Below are 19,330 nucleotides of genomic sequence, written 5' to 3' on the forward strand. Positions count from 1 at the left end.
AATTTTAAAAAATAAATATATTTTTATTTCAGAGAGGATTCGGTGGGGTGGGGGGAGGGGGGGAGAGAGAGAAAAAGAAAGGGAGGGAGGGAGGGAAATCGAAATATCAAAGATATGGGAAAATCATTGGGCTGCCTCTTGCTTGACCACCTCCACCAGGGCGTATGCTTTGACGGGGAATTGAACCATGATCTTCTGGTTGATACGTCAATGCTCAACCACTGAGCCATGCTGCCTAGGTAAAAAAAAAAAGTAAACAATTTAACAAAAGGTATTTTGACTGCATCCATGAACTAATGAAATGCTATACAAATTATAAATAATACTAGAGGCCCGGTGCACAAAAATCATGCACTGGAGAGGGGCGGTCCCCTCAGCCCAGCCTGTGCCCTCTCACAGTCCAGGACCCCTGCTAGCTTAGGCCCAATCCCCTAAGCCAGCAGTCAGATATTCCTCTCACACTGGGGCTCTTACAGTCCGGTACCCCTCTCAGTGGAGTTGGGAGAGGCTCCCACCACTGCTGCTGCGCTCGTCAGCCACAAGCCCAGCTTCTGGCTGAGTGGCGCTCCCCCTGTGAAAGCACACTGACCACCAGGAGGCAGCTCCTGCATTGAGCATTTGCCCCCTGGTGGTCAGTGCGCATCATAGCGACCAATTGTTCTGCTGGTCATTCTATTGGCACATTAGGGTTTTATTATATAGGACTAGAGACCCGGTGCACGAAATTTGTGCAAGGGGTGTGTGTGTCCCTCAGTCCAGCCTGCACCCTCTCCAATCTGGGACCCCGAGGGATGTCTGACTGCCTGGATTGGGCCTAAACGGGCAGTCAGACATCCCTCTCACAATCCAGGACTGCTGGCTCCCAACTGCTCGCCTGCTTGCCTTCCTGATTGCCCCTAACTGCTTCTGCCTACCAGCCTGATCACACTCTAACCACTCCCCTGCCAGCCTGTGGTGGTTTATAGGCCAGCCATCCTCCCGGCAACCCAAGCAGAGGCTCTGGTATCTGGGATTTATTTATCTTCTATAATTGAAATTTTGTAGCTTTGAGCAGAGGCCAGGGCAGGCAGAAAGCTTGTCTTCCTCCATCGCCAAGTGCAACTCAAACCTCCTGCTTTATCCAGCTCTGGTGCTGCTGCCATTTTTGTTGGGATTTATTTATCTTCTGTAATTGAAACTGTAGCCTTGAGCGGAGGCCAAGGCAGGCCAGAGCAGATTGAAAGCTTGGCTTCCTCCATTGCCCGGGGCAACTCAAGCCTGCTCTCTCTGTGGCTGCAGCCATCTTTGTTGGGTTGATTTGCATACTCACTTCTGATCGGCTGGTAGGTGTAGTGGAGGCAAGGTCAATAATATGTATTATGTTGACTGGTTTAACCAATTTCAGTGAAAAAATTCATTGCTGCTATAAAATTATAGGAAAATCTTTAAGTGTTACCTCACTTTCATTGTGCTCTTAGAGAACCTAAAAGTTTATCTTTAAAATCATCTTTAGCCCTGGCTGGTATGGCCCAGGGTGTTGTCCTGTGCACCAAAAGGTTGCTGGTTTGATTCCCAGTCAAGGCACATGCCTGGGTTTTGGACTCAATCCATGGTGGGGGCCATTTAAGAGGCAGCCAATCGATGTTCTGCACATCAATGTTTCTTTTTTTAAAAATATATTGATTTTTTTACAGAGAGGAAGGGAGAGAGATAGAGAGTGGACAATACAGAGATGATTATGTCATGGCTCTGCCCCCAAGAAGCTTAATTGTAGTAATGGGGGAATCTGAGAAATTCAGGGTGGGAATAATCTTTTAGAGACCAGTAGGCTTTTTAGTCTTGCATTTCAGGCTTGCATTTTCTTTACACTCCAATGGAAATGTACAAAACCAATGACTTATTGCTGCATAGCTTCCTGGAATGTCAATTTTATTGATTTGGGGTGGGGAGAGGAGTAGGAAGCATAGAGAGACCTAAGAGATAAACACTTTTATGCATTAAAAACAGTATGGAGTAGAGAATTCCAATTTCTTTGAACTTTCAAGATAAAATACAAGAATTAATGTAAATGTTGCTTTTATGGCTAGACCACCTTCTGAATTCTTGGATCCTTTCCTTTTCTCTACCCTTCAATACTTTAGTAGAAAGAATTATTCTACCCCCAAAAAAAGTAAATAAATAAAAATCATCACCTAGTGATGTCATGGTATAAACAAATTTATTTATTTACTCTGCAGTATGTTTGGTTTGAAAATCATTAGAAACATTATTTTTTTCTATCATAATCTCTCATTGAGCTTTTTCAAAAGTAAGATAAATCACAGGGACTATCTTAAAAACTCAAATGCTCTTTCTTATTCTGACTTGAAGGAAAGAAAAAGGAAAAGAAGGAAAGCAACTGGTGATATTTTTTATCTAAATTTAAGTTAACATATGTTTGTTTCTTTTTTGATGTTGTTTGTTTGTTTTTGGTAATCCTCACCTGAAGATATTTTTTCCATTGCTTTTCAGAGAGAGGAAGGGAGGGAGGAAAACATTGATTGGTTGTCTCCTCAGGCTTCCCTTTGGGGGGAGGGGGGGAAGAAACAAGGAGGAAATGGAGGGAGTAAATCCAAAACCCAAGTACATGCCCTGACCCCTTGGTGATGGGCTGATGCTCTAACCCAGGGGTCCTCAAACTTTTTAAAGTGGGGGCCAGATCACGGTCCCTCAGAGAGCTGGAGGGCCGGACTATATGAACTACTAATTCCTACTGTAACACCTCGGCTGCGCTCACTGCCCAAAAAACCTGGCGGGCCGGATCAGACTCCTCTGCGGGCCACATGTGGCCCGCGGGCCGTAGTTTGAAGACCCCCTGCTCTAACCACTTATATACACAGGCCAGGGCAAACGGACACACATTTCTTGATCTTACTCTCATGAACAATAAAAGCATTGTTTTATGACTAAGCAGTTCTCTTAAGCCTAGTTTAAAGGTTGCTTTGGAGATCTGTTTCATTTTATTTTGACAGATGTCTTTTTTTAAACATTAAATGGGAGGAAAGGAAAAAGAGTAAGGCTGCTACTTTATTAGAGCATACTAAATGTTTTCTTATTGGGACCTTGCTTTAACCGAATTAATTAGCAGATCAGAACTCTTTTCGTTTTCCTGTTAGTATTATCCCTGTGTTCAAATGGATTGTTTCCTGCCAAAGATTCTTTGTCTTGGGCTAAAAGACTGGTTTAATTTTTAATTGCACGTTTTCTTTTGCTAAAAAGACAAAGTTTTCATTTCCACCAGCCTCTGTGCATGAAGATGACTCACTACCTCTGTTTTATCTTTTCTAGTATAAGTGTCATGAAACTGCTTATTGGTTCATCTAACTTATTTGTGATGCAAGTGGAAATGGATGTGTACACAGCTCTTAAAAAGGTATTGATGTAATATAATGTGTGTGGGCTATTACCTCGGCATTGATGATAATAGTGAAATATTGGTAACTGATAGTGTCCAGTGATAGGGAATAGTTATAAATTTAAGAAAAATAAAGTAAATATGGGAAAATGTTAAGAAGTCTTTGTGTTTAGGGATTTGGTGCCACAATGAGTGATTTTAATTTGGTCTTCCTACTTTCTCTCCTAGGAATACATTTCTGTTTTTCCCCAGAATTTTTCAACAACAAATAGGTTATTGTTATGCTATTTACATAATCAGAAATGTTAAATGTTTTACAGTTGACTCTTGAACATTTCAGGGGTTAGGGGTACTGAAATTAATCTCCTCTTACCCCCACCCCCAAGTTCTTGACTCCCCAAGAACTTAGCTACTCATAACTACTAATAACCTATTATCGGCCTCACTGATTAACACATATTTGGTGTGTTATATGTATTCTGTGTTCTTACAATAAAGTAAGTTAGACAATAAAATGTTATAAAGAAAATCAAAGGGAAAAGAAAATACATTTATAGTATTTCTTAAAGAAAACACACAAGTAAGTGGACCTGAACAGTTCAAACCTGTATTGTATATGGTTTTCAGAAATGTTTTCAAGTTGAGGTTTAAGTGAAGTAATAAATATAATGAAATCTTCACACATGCTTTTCTAGAAAACATTGAAATTCTTCTCTTAAAGACCTTGTTTGCATTCAGGCGTATGTTTCATCCCATCCTTTTCAAAGGTTTCAACATTTTAAATGTAATTTTATTTTCACCACTCTCTCAAGAGACAGATTTTTTTGTAATTAATAAATATTATTTTTATTATTCTTGTTCTATACATACTAAGACTTAGAATACTTACAGTTACTAAGTGGCAGCCTTGAGGCAGAACCCAGGTGTTAAGAGTCCCAATCCATTGCTTTTCTCACTGCATAATTTTGTCCCCACCATGGAGTCTATATTTAACAAGATTGTGAAATCTAGGAATGCAACACCTTCTAGTTATATCATTGTGGTTGTTTTTATGGTAGGATGTTATTCCTATTTTTCTTCAAGAAATTTGAGCCGAAACCGATTTGGCTCAGTGGATAGAGCGTCGGCCTGCGGACTAAAGGGTCCCAGGTTCTATTCCGGTCAAGGGCATGTACCTTGGTTGTGGGCACATTCTCAGCAGGAAGTGTGCAGGAGGCATCTGGTCGATGATTCTCTTTCATCGATGTTTCTAACTCTCCATCCCTCTCTCTTCCTCTCTGTAAAAAAAAAATCAATAAAATATATTTTAAAATAAAGAAAAAGAAAAAGAAAAAACTTTAAAAAAAGAAGAAATTTTAGTAATGGGGTTATCTAATCCAGTGTTTTTCAACCTTTTTTGGGCAAAGGCACACTTGTTTCATGAAAAAAATCACGAGGCACACCACCATTAGAAAATGTTAAAAAATTTAACTCTGTGCCTATATTGACTATATATAAAGTAATTCTCTTGAATAGGAATCAAATAAACACAAAGAAAGTATTTTATAATTACTTTATTATGAAATATTAAGTAAACAAAATAGTGAAAAATTATAAAATTCTTGTCTTGTCTGCACCTACGGCACACCAGGCAACATCTCGCGGCACACTAGTGTGCCGCGGAACAGCGGTTGAAAAACGCTGATCTAATCATTAAAGGAATGGTAGATTATTTCTAGAAGAGTAGTAGCTCATTTCTATTGCTAAGCCACCGGTAGCATTCATACTTTCCTGTTATAACTGCTGTTAGGCCAATAATGATAAATGTTTACTGTGTGCTAAGCACTGTTCAAAGTGTGCTACACATACTGATTTTTTTAATGTTCTATGAGGTAGACATATTAAGCTCATTAAATAATTGAAGAAATTAAGGCCCAGAGAAATTAAGTAATTTGCCCAGCTACTAGTTGGTAGGGTCAGGATTTAAAAGTCCATGCTCTTTACTGTACTGCATACTGTCTCAACAGCGATAAGGTAATAAGAAACTCCTTTTTCCCTTGTTTAATTTCTCACATTTATAATTTCACATAGTATGTGGTGGAATCGAGTTAATTGATCAGTAGAATAAATTAGTATAAAATTGGAATAAATTTGCTAATGTAATGTAATATATATTAAACCTTTACCTTTTTAATAATAAAACTACAATGTATTTGAGATAATAAATACTTTAAAGAATTATTTTATTCTCTTTTTAAAAATATATTTTTATTGATTTCAGAGAGGGAAAGAGATAGAAACATTAATGATGAGAATCATCGATTGGCTATCTCCTGCACACCTCACACTGGTATTTGAGCCCACAACCCAGGCATGTGCCCTGACCGCGAGAATCGAACCATCACCTCCTGGTTCATAGTTCGATGCTCAACCACAGAGCCATGCCGACTGGGGAAGAATTAATTTATTCTTTGTTGCACACTCACCTAGTTTTTATTATTGGACAGTGATTAATGCCATGATTAATTTAAAGCTTGTAAGCATGTCATGTAATAGTTCTACTTCTTTCTGTTGCTTGTAATGAAATTAAATTTTTTAGCATTATGTTTAAAGGGGAAGCAGTTTAAAAATTGTAAAAATCATAATATGCTAAAGTTTTTGTCAATTTTTTATTTACTTTTTTAACCTAGTGGATGTTCCTTCAACTTGTGCCTTCTTGGAATGGATCTTTAAAACAGCTTCTGACTGAAACAGATGTCTGGTTTTCTAAGAGGAAAAAAGGTATACCTGAAATTTTTGTTAAAAGCTTGTTTTTTTTAATTGAAATTTATTAAAATCATTATAGACATAGAAAATTTTAGTGCTGGAGAGCACCATTGCAATTATCTAATTCAACCCCTCATTTCCACTGAGAAAATTGAGGCTGGATAAGGAAAATGCCTTGCTTAGCAGTAACTGAATTATTACTCTTTAAACCATGTTTTGAGCTCCCAAACTACTGTTTTTAAATTTATCTTTTGTTTGATCGTATTGAGTTTTCCCTACAAATTAAACCTGTGTATTAGAAAACAATTCTTCACTTGGGGGGCCCACAGATAGGCTTCTGTGTATCACTAACCTCTGAAAGTGGATGCAAAACTGTGTATGTGTGTGTGTGGTATTTTTGGGGGGAGAGTTTCCATAATTTTCATCAGATTCCCAAGGAAAATTGACCTGAAATTGGTTAAGATCAACTGCTATAAAGTCTTCCTTATCCGGACAGAGATAGAGCATGTAATATATTTATTTTACTTTACTAAAATAAATACAGGTTAAAAATTTAATGGCCCTCAGGTAAGGAAGTACATAACTTAATAATCCTTAATTCATGATTTTCTTAGTTTACTGTCATTTTTGGTCTATGCCTGGCCCCATTTTTTGTTTATCTATACCAGTGGTCAGCAAACTGTGGCTCTGTTGACTAATGAGTTTGCCGATCACTGATCTATATTAATAAAAGAGCAATATGCTAATTAGATCGGATATCTTCTGGACAAAGCCATGGTGGCGGGACAGAGGTAGAGACAGAGGAGGTTAGGGGCAATCAGGCAGGCAGGGGAGAGCAATTAAGAGGGAACAGGCTGGGAGGGGAGAGTAGTTAGGGATTAGGCCAGGAGGGGAGAGCAGTTAAGGGGATCAGGCCAGCAAGCAGGTGAACAGTTAGGAGCCGGCAGTCCCGGATTAGGAGAGGGATGTCCAACTGATGATAGATAGCCCCCCTGTGTCATCACCCGGCATAAGCTACAATGCAATCTGCAGATGGCTGCTATTTGTGCTGGACTTGGAAGTGCCCAGGAGAAACCAAGCTGTGAACCAAGACTGGCTGCCACTAGTGCTGGGTCTGAGACCACTTAGCAGGAGCTAAGTGGCACACTATGGCCAGATGCTGCTTGTTTTAGAGATTTTTAGGAATTCCAAAACATGAGCCAAGACAGGCCTTTTGTATGGAATAGCCACTGGAAACAATTTTTGGGCCTGCAAGTTGGATGCAGTGGGGTCTCAGGGAATCAGCAGGGTGAGGCTAACAGAATTAGCCAGATTGATGGAGGCTCAGTTATGGCACCTCCCTACTGGCTCTGTGGAAGGGAGAGTACTTCTGTCTGGGAGAAAGCCACTCCTTTAGCTCTCACCCCAATGCCAGACAACTTGGTTTCTCCCTGTATGTCCCGGGTTTCCCAGTGCTGAAACTCAGAGCAAGTGAGACCAATTAAGTCCTTACTTGGGCCCTTTAAGAGAAACACTTGAGACTCTAGCAGCCCTCTGTCTCACTCAACCACAATCCAAGCTGGTTTTCACAGTCAGAAGTTACAGAGACTTCTGGTGCTGGCATTGGAACCATGGTCAGGGGACCTGGTATGGGGCTGGCACTCCTCCCTCTACAGGGAGCATCTCTGCATGCAAAGATATCTCCTGAGTTTTATTCACCACTCATGAGTGTGGGGCAGCCCATTCCACATCTCCGACCCTCCTACCAGTCTCGATGTGGTTTTTTCTTTATATCCTCAGTTGTAGGACTTCAGTTCAGCTGTATTTCAGGTGATTCTGAATGATGGTTGTTCTGTAGTTTATTCGTAAATTTAATGTGGTTGTGGGAGGATTTGAGTACAGCATTTACCTACTCTACCATCTTGACCAGTTAAGCCATATACTTCTTACTTAAATTATTTTAACAATAAATACTATCCATGTGTACAGTAGCTTCAGTGTTTTTGTATCTTATTTCATATTTGAACTAGAGGCCTGGTGCACGAAATACATGCATGGGGGGTGGGGGTGTGTCCCTCATCCCAGCCTGCACCCACCCTCTCCAATCTAGGGCCCCTTGAGGGATGTCCGACTGCCCAGTAGGATTGGGCCTAAACTCCAACACATAAGATGGAGTGTGTGTGTGTGTGTGTGTGTGTGTGTGTGTGTGTGTGAGTGTGTGTCTCCAAACACCCCTGACAACATTTAATAAAAAAGTAAATTAATAGATTTTAAAAGAATGGCTATTTAACTTAAACTATTTATTTATTTTTTTTATAGATTTTGAAGGTATGGCTTTCCTTGAAACTGAGCAAGGAAAACCATTTGTATCAGTATTCAGATATTTAAGGTTACAGTATATTATCAGTGATTTGGCCTCTGCACGGATTATTGAACAAGATTCTCTAATACCTCCAGGTAAGAGAATATAATGAAATTATGATTTTAAGTAATATCTTTCTGATTATAATAATAATAATAATATATATCATAGAAAAGCATACTTAATAGAAATTATCCTTAATCCTAGTAAGATACACAGTTTTATACCAAAGCTGAATCCTAACATGCAGGTAATTTCCTGTGTTCACATCATATATTTTGGGTATTTTTCTATGTCATTAAATAGTCCTCAGAATATTTAAGTGGTTATATATTTTTCTGTAATATGGGTGTTCTTTCATTTTATTAACTAGTACACTACTTTGCTCCAGACTTTTTAAAACGGTTTTTGTAGTATTCTTTAAAGTTTATAACTCCTTTTTTCTATTAATACTCCATAAATTTGCTTATTTTCTTTTTTCCTTATTCTAATCTTAAAGCTCTAATGTTACATATTAGAAAATGTAATATCTTTGCTAATTATAATTTAAAATTTTAAGACAATTACTGATTTAATATTCTCAACTAAATCTCTAGTGCTTGTATAAAATTCAGTTTAGTACTATATATACATCTAAGAAGCATAGAATAGACTTTCTGTAATCTGTATACTTATTTAGAAAGGTATTCAATGGAAAGCAAACCAAAAGTAACACTCTGATACATTTGAAAGTAATGTATTTTTATAAAATCACTAATAGTTTTATAGACATTGTTTTTCTATTAGTTTCATATAAGTCATTTTTATTTTATTTCTTTATTTTTAATGTTAAGGAGGCCCTTATTCAGATCAAGAGGCCTAGTGGATGAAATTCGTGCATTTGGGGGAGGGGTCCCTCAGCCCAGATTGCAAGAGGGTTGCAGGCCAGGGTGAGAGACCCCACCAGTGCATGATTGGGGCCAGGGAGGGACGCAGGAGGCTGGCCAACCGGAAAGGGACCACTGGAGGGCTCCAGGGCATGTCCAGCCCATCTCTTGCTCAGTCCCACTGGCTGGATCCCAGTAGCAAGCTAATCTGTTCGGAGTGTCTGCCCCTGGTGGTCAGTGTACATCATAGCAAGCAGTTGAACAGCCTTGGCATATCATTAGCATATTACTCTTTAATTGGTTGAATGGATGACTTGACGCTTAGCATATTAGGCTTTTATTATATAGGATTATTGTGAGAAATGTAGAAACTACAATATTTCAACAAGGGAGAGAGATCAAACTCAACTCCCCATATGAATCATTTTCATAATATTAGTTTTAGAGAGCCAAGATGAGATGGTGTGTACTGTATTTGCATGGTTGTGGGGTTTTTAGACACAGTTTCTCTGAAGATTATATTCTCTACTAGAAGCCCAGTGCATGGATGGGTTCTGGCCAGCCTGGCTGCAATCAGGGCGGGTCGGGGCCAGGCCTATTGGGAGGAGAGACGTGGGAGGTTGGCTGGCCACCCGCCCCAATCAGGGTCAGGCCAGTTGTGGGGAGAGATCACAGGCAACTGGCCAGTGAGTCTCGCCCTGATTGGGATTGGTGGGCCAATTAAGGGCAGGGCCGGCCATGGGGAGGAGCGTGGGCTGTGGGAGGTTGACTGGCCAGCCCTGCCCCTGATCAGGCCGGTTCTCTGGCCACAGTGTACATCATAGTGACTGGTCGTTCCAGTCATTATGGTGTTCCCGGTTGCTGGCTTTTTATATAGATAGATAATTTAGTAGTTTTAGTGTGTGTTATATATCAGACCCTAGCACAGGGGTAATACTAGATGCTAAGGCCAATTTGAAAGAGAGAGAGACAAAGAGTAATCTATGTGAGAGCAAAACATCTGTTGGCTGCCTCCAATATGCCTCCTAGCAGGAATTGAGACCACAGTTCAGGCATGTGCTCTGACCAGAAATTGAACCAGCAATTTTTCAGTTGCATGGGATGACACCCAAACAACTGAGCCCTACAGCCAGGGCTAATTATACTTCTTTTTAAGGCTCTTTATAAATGAATTTTGAAAGAGGTTAAAAAAAAGAAAGTCTATTCTAAAGCAATTTAATTTAGGTGTGTCTGTGGTACAAGGGATAAGCTTTATATTTTTGGAATGCAAAGTGGGTATTAGTAATTTTAGTCTGAAATATTTAATTCAGTGTAAAAATGAAAATAATTTAGATCCCATATTTCTGACTAGATTTCAGCTTTTTTTTTTTCTGACTTAAAATTATGGAGGGACTTTTTTCATTTTAGTGAATAGTCCATCTTACAATTATAAATGGCCTAGAGGCTCGTTGCATGAAATTCATGCACGGGGGAAGGGGATTATCCCTGAGCACAGCCTGCACCCTCTCCAATCTGGGACCCCTTGAGGGATGTCTGACTGCCCGTTTAGACCCAATCCAGACACGATCCAGGTGGGATCTGGCCTAAACAGGCAGAAAGACATCCCTCTCACAATCCAGGACTGCTGGCTCCCAACTGCTCACTTGCCTTCCTTCCTGATTGCCCCTAACTGCTTCTGATCATCCCCTAACCACTCCCCTGCCAGCCTGATTGATGTCTAACTACTCCCCTGCCAGCCTGTTTGCCCCCAACTTTCTTCCTCTGCTGGCCTGGTCACCCCCAACTGCCCTCCCTTGCAGGCCTGGTCCCTCCCAACTGCCCTTCCCTGCTGGCCATCTTGTGTCCACATGGGGGCAGGATCTTTGACCACATGGGGGCAGCCATCTTGTGTGTTGGAGTGATGGTCAGTCTGCATATTACTCTTTTATTAGATAGGATAGAGGCCTCGTGCATGGGTGGAGGCCAGCTGGTTTGACCTAAAGGGTGTCCCAGATCAGGGTGGGGGTTCCCTTGGTGCATGGGGTGACGTGGGCTAGGAACCTGTGGTGGCTTGCAGGCCGGCCATGCCCCCTGATGACCCAAGCCAAGGCCCTGGTATCTGGGATTTATCTTCTACAGTTGAAACTTTGTAGCCTGGAGCGGAGCCAAGCCTTCTGCTCACTCCTTGGCGGCAGCCATTTCTGTTGGGATTTATTTATCTTCTATAATTGAAACCAGCCAGGGTATGCTGAAAGCTTGGCTTTCTCCATCGCTGGGAAACCCAAGCCTCCCTCCTGCTCTCTCCGTGGCTGCAGCCATCTTACTGGGTTAATTTGCATACTCACTCCTGATTGGCTGGTGGACGTGGCTTGTGGATGTGGTGGGGATGGTGGTTAATTTGCATGTTACTCTTTTATTAGATAAGATGAATAGGTTTTCCTATATCCCAATAAAAATTACAGTTTCAAAAGCAGAATATAAATTAAAATGATATCCTATACTGTTTGTAAGGGGTTAAAAAGTGGCACATAACTCAAATTAGATAGATTAATGTGTTCTCTCAATAGCAGTAAATCCTACATTTGAAATGAATTAAAATAATTTTTATTACTTAGCTAAAATTCATTGATTATTTTTTAGAAATAGTGCCAAACACATGTTAATATTATTATGCATTCTGAAGAGGTTTACTACATCCATTTTGACAATCTTTAGGTAAAAATTTTAAGAAATATGTTTAATTCCAAGTAAGGCAGGACTTTGTATAGAAACAGTCTATTTTAGAATTCAACTATGTCAAACACATTTGAACTCCATTGTTTCAAGAAATTAGATCTGTCTTAGGTCAGATTAATAAATCTGTTTTATTCCATACTCTCCTTGTCATACTTCCCTTTCCCTTGGTACCTCTGACCTATCATGTTATTCCTCCCAAACCTTTCAGTTATGTGTTCTGCAGCTAGGGTCTATAAACTTCCATATCTTCCATCTCTTCCTTCCATTTATTTAGCTCACCCAGAGAATACTATTTTCTCCCTATAGAGGACTTTCTATTAAGAGACCATGCCCCAGTATAGGGGTAGGAGGCCAGAAAGTCCTAGGCCCTCAATGCCCTTTCCAAATATTATTACATATGATCAGACTCACCCTGTATCCTTTCTCTCTTCTCTTTACATTCATATAAGACTTGGATGCTTGATTTACTGTCTACCTTCCCACTCCTGTACAGTCACATAATGATCATTCCACTTAATAACCTAGCTTCCTAGTAATTTGACCTCAACTCTAGTAACATTTATGTTTGCTGAACATTAGGCACTCACCACCTCTGGAAACATCATGAACCTTATAACCCAGAATTTCTTAGCATGAGAAGTCTGGTAGTCTTCAGGCTATGTATAACCTTCTATTATATTCATAGCCTCATTTCCTTTACATTGTTATTTTATTTCCAATCCATTTTAAGCCTTTCATTGTCTATCAGCCTTTCAAACTTCTGCTATTTTTGGCCCTTGGATTTTATGATAGATCATTTGAGCTGCTTTCACTATTATCTTTAACTCATTCTTTATTTGGCAAATCCTAAAACTAAATTAAACTTTCTTTGTTCCATATCCTCTACCCTGTGCTGAATACTGCACAGAGAAATCTACAACTTTTTAATTGGTGCCACTGCAAATTCACATTTCAACACTAAGCTTGGACCTTGGGCCTCCTTATACTACTTTTACTTGGTCAGTCCCCTTTTTCATTCGCTTTAGCACTTAAGTCAAACCTCTGCCACTCTGTTCAAGCTTCTAATCTAATTACCTTACTGTCAGCATGAACCCTCTTCTGCTTTTTATATAAATTTGAGGTATTCAGGCAGTAATTTATTTAAATTCCTAGTCTTTCCACCTGTCTGTTTTCCTCCTGTCACAGAAGTTGAGGTCCTCCTTCCCTGTTCAAGATAGCCATCTACCTTGTTCATAATCCCATTTAGCCTGTTTGTTCTGGAATTTTGCTTTATCAGTCTTAAACCTTTTCCCACCTATTGTACCTCAGCCTATAAAATATGATTAGGTCTCTTTTGTTAAAAAACAAAACAAAATACTCTCCCTTGGCTGAGTCCCCCCTCTAACAACTATTGTTTCCTTTCTGAGCCACCTTTTCACAGTAATCTAAACATTAACTCTCTGCCAAGAAGGATTCTGGTAAACTCTTCCTAGTGCATCTATCTGCCTTCTGGAAATATGACTATATAACCATATTTAAAACTCTGCATAAAGGAACAAGTTTCACATATTTTCACCTCATGTTTCTCAAATTCATTTTAGCAGGGATTCTTTTTGAGGATGTTTCTATATATTATCTGTCAACATTACATTTGAACTAGTGTCCTCTTGACTTATTTTTGGACTGCTGCTACTGGGCGAAATACCAGTGACCAGAAAGATTTCTGGATTTCTAATATGACTTTTTGCTTTTTTAGATTAAGGCAAGAAAGCAGGGACAAATATATGCATCCATGTTTTAACTTGTTAAAATGCTTTTGGTTTTAAAGGAAATTATTTAATGGTTGTTGAAACTTAATTTTTAAAACATTTTCATGCGAAATATATGATATTAAGAATACATATATATAACCCTTTCATTCCAATTTTGTAAGTGAATCACAAAAAGCCATATTCTATCTCTTGAATTTTAGACTGCAAATATAATCATTAGTGAGTTGAGAAGTCATTTTTATGGGAAAGAATCTGCTTTTTAAAAAATAAAAAAGCATGGCTCAGTGGTTAAGTTCGATCTATGAGCCACGGATAATGGTTGGATTTCCAGTCAGAGCACATGCGTGGGTTGCAGGCTTGATCCCCATTAGGGGCATGCAGGAGGTAGCCAATTGATAATTTTCTCTCTTCATTGAAGTTTCTATCTCTCTCTCCCTCTCTCTCTTCTCTCTGAAATCAATAAAAATATACTTTAAAATAAATAAAAATAAAATACAGTAGAACAAAACTTCTAAATCTGAATGCATTGCAAATAAAATACAGTATGTGTGTATGTATACCGGGTCACATAAACTTTGCTTTTCTTTTCTTTTTAAAAAAATATATTTTATTGATTTTTTACAGAGAAGAAGGGAGAGAGATAGAGAGCTAGAAACATCGATGAGAGAGAAACATCGACCAGCTGCCTCTTGCACACCCCCTACTGGGGATGTGCCCGCAACCAAGGTACATGCCCTTGACCGGAATCGAACCCGGGACCTTTCAGTCCGCTCTACCACTGAGCCAAACCGGTTTCGGCTAAACTTTGCTTTTCAGTAGTATTGACCTACTGAAGACAAATTGTCTGTGGCCTGGACATTTAGCAGTTATTCTTTATAATTGCAAGAATAGTATTTTGGCCCTAACTGGTTTGGCTCAGTGGATAGAGCGTCGGCCTGCGGACTCAAGGGTCCCAGGTTAGATTCCAGTCAAGGGCATGTACCTTGGTTGTGGACACATCCCCAGGAAGGGGTGTAAAGGAGGCAGCTGATTGATGTTTCTCTCTCATCATTGTTTCAAACTCTCTATCCTTCTCCCTTCCTCTCTGTAAGAAAATCAATAAAATATTTTTATCTTTTTTTTTAAATGTATTTTATTGATTTTTTACAGAGAGGAAGGGAGAAGGATAGAGAGTCAGAAACATCAATGAGAGAGAAACATCGATCAGCTGCCTCCTGCACACACCCCAATGAGAATGTGCCCACAACCAAGGTACATGCCCCTGACCGAACCGAACCCGGGACCTCCCGGTCCGCAGGCTGACGCTCTATCCACTGAGCCAAACCAGTTTTGGCCAATAAAATATATATTTTTTAAAAATTTGAAGGGACAGAAGAATTCAAGAGTTCTGAGGAAAGATACCAATAAATCAGTACAAGTCATCTGGATCCCTTTATTAGAGACTTACAAAGTGAAAATCCAGATTTTAACTACAGTAGAGTTTCCCCCTTTTTTTAATTTTGGGTAGAGATTGAGAACATAAAATATAGAAAAACTCTACTAGTCAGGTAGCTCCGTTGGTTAGAGAGTCATCTGATTAGCCAAGGTTGTGAGTTCGATCCCCTAGTCAGGGTGCATACAAGAAACAATGAATAAATAAATAAGTGGAACAACAAAGCAATGTTTTATCTCTCTCTAAAATCAATAGGTATAAAATTTTAAAGAAAAAGGAAAAAATTTTACATCATAAAAAAAATTCTTGTGGTTGAGAATAAATAAAAGCAGAAAAATATGGTGTTAAGTCAATTCTACTTATATTTTTAATATAGCTATGTTTTTTATCTAAAATAATTTCAGCTTATGCATATTGATTTGATGGGGGAAATTATGTTTATTAAAGGAAAATACCTGCAATTTTTATTCCATTTATAGGATTTAAATTGGAATTTTTATTTTTAATAATAGTTACCTAGGTTTAATATGCTAGAATCATTTCTCTAGTGTGCATAATTCATCTGGTAATTTAAAGATGGCTTATTTTCCATTAATTAGTTATTTTTAGATAATAAAAGAACAATCCATTAGTTTTCTGTTAAAACTTTTTTTTTTCTGTTAAAACTTTTGTAAAAACTGAAAATATTTCTTTAGGGTATGTTTCTCACAAATGAAAGTTATGAAAAGAAAACTATTAAATACAAGAATATACTTTTAGCTAAAGATTTAAGTTCTAATTTAAATGTATATAATCTAAATAGAATCTAACGTAAGGCAAAACAAAATAGCACCACTTTAAAAATCATTAAGCCATATTGTTATAGCATATTTATAAAATATAAATCACCAGCTTTATTTATTGCTATTCTAAACTTGAATTTAGAAAAAGTAACAATTTTATCAAATTCTTAAAAATTTTAAATCTTTTCTATTTTTCCATGTTTCTAATATATTTATTCATTTTTACATTTTAGGATGGCTGTCTTCTGTGTATAAACAGCAGTGGCTTGCTATGCTCCGGGCAGAACAAGACAGTGATGTAGGGTAAGTATGTTACATTATATCATTTCTCATTAAAAAAAAACTGGCTAAAAACGGGTTTGGTTCAGTGGATAGAGCATCGGCCTGCGGACTGAAAGGTCCCAGGTTCGATTCCAGTCAAGGGCATGTACTTTGGTTGTGGGCACATCCCCAGTAGGGGGTGTGCAAGAGGCAGCTAATCAATGTTTTTCTCTCATCGATGTTTCTAACTCTCTATCCCTCTCTCTTCCTCTCTGTAAAAAATCAATAAAATATATTAAAATAAAAAAAAACTTTGGCTATATGAATTTAAGAGCATTCATTATATTGAAAAATCAGTAACAATATTGAAAAATCAAAAGCTATTAAAGTAGAACAAAGATCATGTAATCAGCTTTATTTATCTTTCTACTAGAGGCCCGGTGCACAAAATTCATGCACTGCAGGGGGTGGGGGAAAGCAGCCTTCAGCCTGGCCTATGCCCCGTAACAGTTCGGGAGCCCTCAGGGGCTGTTCAACTGACAGCTTAGGCCAGCTCCCCACGGAGGTTCCCACCACTGCCACTGTGCTTGCCAGCCATGAGCCCAGCTTCTGACTGAGCAGTGCTTCCCCCGTGGGAGCGCACTGACCACTAGGGGGTAACTCTTGCATTGAGTGTCTGCTCCCTGGTGGTCAGTGAGCATCATAGTGACCGGTTGTTCCACCATTAGGAACAGAGACATCCCCCGAGAGGTCCTGTATTGCGAAAGGGCACAGGCCAGGCCAAGGGACCCCACCAGTGCATGATTGGGGCTGGGAGGGACTGTAGGAGGGCTCCAGGGCGTGTCCAGCCCATCTTGCTCAGACCCCAGCAGCAAGCTAACCTACCAGTCAGAGTGTCTACCCCCTGGTGGTCAGTGCACGTGATGGCATCTGGTCAGTCGACTGTCAGCCCCCTGGACAGTTGAGTGGCCTTAGCATATGATTAGCATATTATGCTTTGATTAGTTGAATGGCTGACTGAACAACTGGATACTTAGCATGTTATTAGGCTTTTATTATATAGGATAACATCAATCTTACAACTATTTTTCTGGTCAATTATATTATAATAATGGAATGTTTGAATTGTCATTTGTTATATTAGTGAAATTGAGTATCTCATATACTTTGTTTCCCCTAGTGATATTTTACAATTTTCTTTCAACATATTAAAATATTACTTGGGCCGAAACCGGTTTGGCTCAGTGGTAGAGCGTCAGTCTGTGGACTGAAGGGTCCCGGGTTCGATTCCGGTCAAGGGCATGTACCTTGGTTGTGGGGGTGTGCAAGAGGCAGCTGATCGATGTTCATCTCTCATCGATGTTTCTAACTCTTTATCCCTCTCTCTTCCTCTCTGTAAAAAAAATCAATAAAATATATTTTAAAAAAATAAAAAAATAAAAAATAAATATTAGTTGGAATACTCCTATATATAATAGTAAAAGCCTAATATGCTAAGTGTCCAGTCTACCATTCAACCAATCAAAGCATAATATGCTAATGATATGCTAAGGCTGCTCAACCACTTGCAATGACATGCACTGACACAAGAGGGCAGTCAACCAATTGACCGGTTGCTATGATGTACACTAACCACCAGGGTGCAAACAGTTGATTGGTCAACGAGTCACTATGATATGCACTGACCACGAGGGAGATGATGCTCCAACCGGTAGGTGAGCTTCCTGCTGGGGTCTGGCTGATCAGGACTGAGCAAGATGGGCCAGACACACCTTGGAGTCCTCCCGCAATCCCTCCCAGCTGGCTAACCTTTCATGCCCCTCCCTGGCCCCGATCATGCACCGGTGAGGTCCCTCAGCCTGGCCTGTGCCCGTTTGTAATCTGGGACTCCTCAGGGGATGTCAAAGAGCCAGTTTCAGCCTAATTCCTCAGGCCAGGCCAACGGACCCCACTGGTGCACAAATTCGTGTACCAGGCCTCTACTGCTTTCACAAGACATGATTTTTATGAAGAATTTTGAGTCTAAAGATAATTAACATCCTGTGGTAACAGATTGCCTTACCCAAAAGCGTATGATCTTCTACATAAATATTTATGGGAAAGAAAACTATCTCTTCTTTCAATTCATAGTCCTCTGTGGTTTACAAAAGTATTGCCACATTTATTACTTGATCTTTATACTAGTTGGTATGAGCAGAGTGATGAGACAATCCATGTGTGAGTATATAAAAGAGGTCTTAAGAACTTTAATATTTTTGCCCCTGATCCCTTTTAGCCATTTTTTAAGATTTTTTTTTATTGATTTTTAGAGAGAGAGGAAGGGAAAGGGAGAGAAACATCTATATGAGAGTGAAACATCAGTGGGCTGCCTCTTGCATGCCCTCTACCAAGGATCGAGCCTGAAACCTGAACCTGTGCCCTGATCGGGAATCAAACTGGCAATCTTTTAGTGCATGGGTTTATGCCTTACCAACTGAGCCACACTGGCCTGGGCTAACCATTTTTATATACCAAAGGACCTCCTAAAATAATGGCCTTGTTATGTTTATATCCAAACAATGAGTGTATAAAAGTTTCATACGAATTTATTATAATGATTATGAGATTATCCAGAGTTCTTAGTTTTACTATATATCCCATTTTTCTCCAAATATATTCACAGAATACTTACCTTAAACAAGCATAAGATTGTTGAAACAGAAATAATAAAAACTAAAAAATGAAAGTTAATTCTCAAGAGGAGTTCAGATTTGAAATATTTTAGTAATGGAGGAAATACTTTATAAATCATTCTATTTCTTTTGTATATTCAGAACTGTTGGATGTTCTTTATTTTTTAAAGATTTTTCTCGTCTATATATTTATTGAATTTAAAATAGAGTCTCATTGAAAGGATTGAACTATAATAGTGGTTTTCTTGCTCTCAGAAATATAGAATTAATTATATTGGCCCTCATGAAACACTCTATCCACATATATTGAACATTGCTCATTCTACAGGGCTATTAAAGTGAGGACCATATTTAATCAATGAATTCTTATTTTATCTGCACCACAAAACACT

The 19,330-nt window shown here is 39.0% G+C and overlaps 1 protein-coding gene across 1 annotated transcript in view; it reads left to right on the forward strand.

Annotated features, from left to right (window-relative positions):
• Positions 1 to 19,330, forward strand: part of GMCL1 (germ cell-less 1, spermatogenesis associated) — a 41,061-nt gene that overhangs the window by 11,434 nt on the left and 10,297 nt on the right. Inside the window, exons 7-10 of the mRNA XM_084901206.1 lie at positions 3,307 to 3,391; positions 6,043 to 6,133; positions 8,417 to 8,554; positions 16,239 to 16,308. Coding sequence (XP_084757332.1) covers positions 3,307 to 3,391; positions 6,043 to 6,133; positions 8,417 to 8,554; positions 16,239 to 16,308 — 384 coding nt within the window. The remainder of the gene's footprint in view (positions 1 to 3,306; positions 3,392 to 6,042; positions 6,134 to 8,416; positions 8,555 to 16,238; positions 16,309 to 19,330) is intronic.

This window comes from Pipistrellus hanaki (genome assembly GCF_964339955.1).
Source record: "Pipistrellus hanaki genome assembly, chromosome: 12".
Lineage (NCBI taxonomy): Eukaryota > Metazoa > Chordata > Mammalia > Chiroptera > Vespertilionidae > Pipistrellus > Pipistrellus hanaki.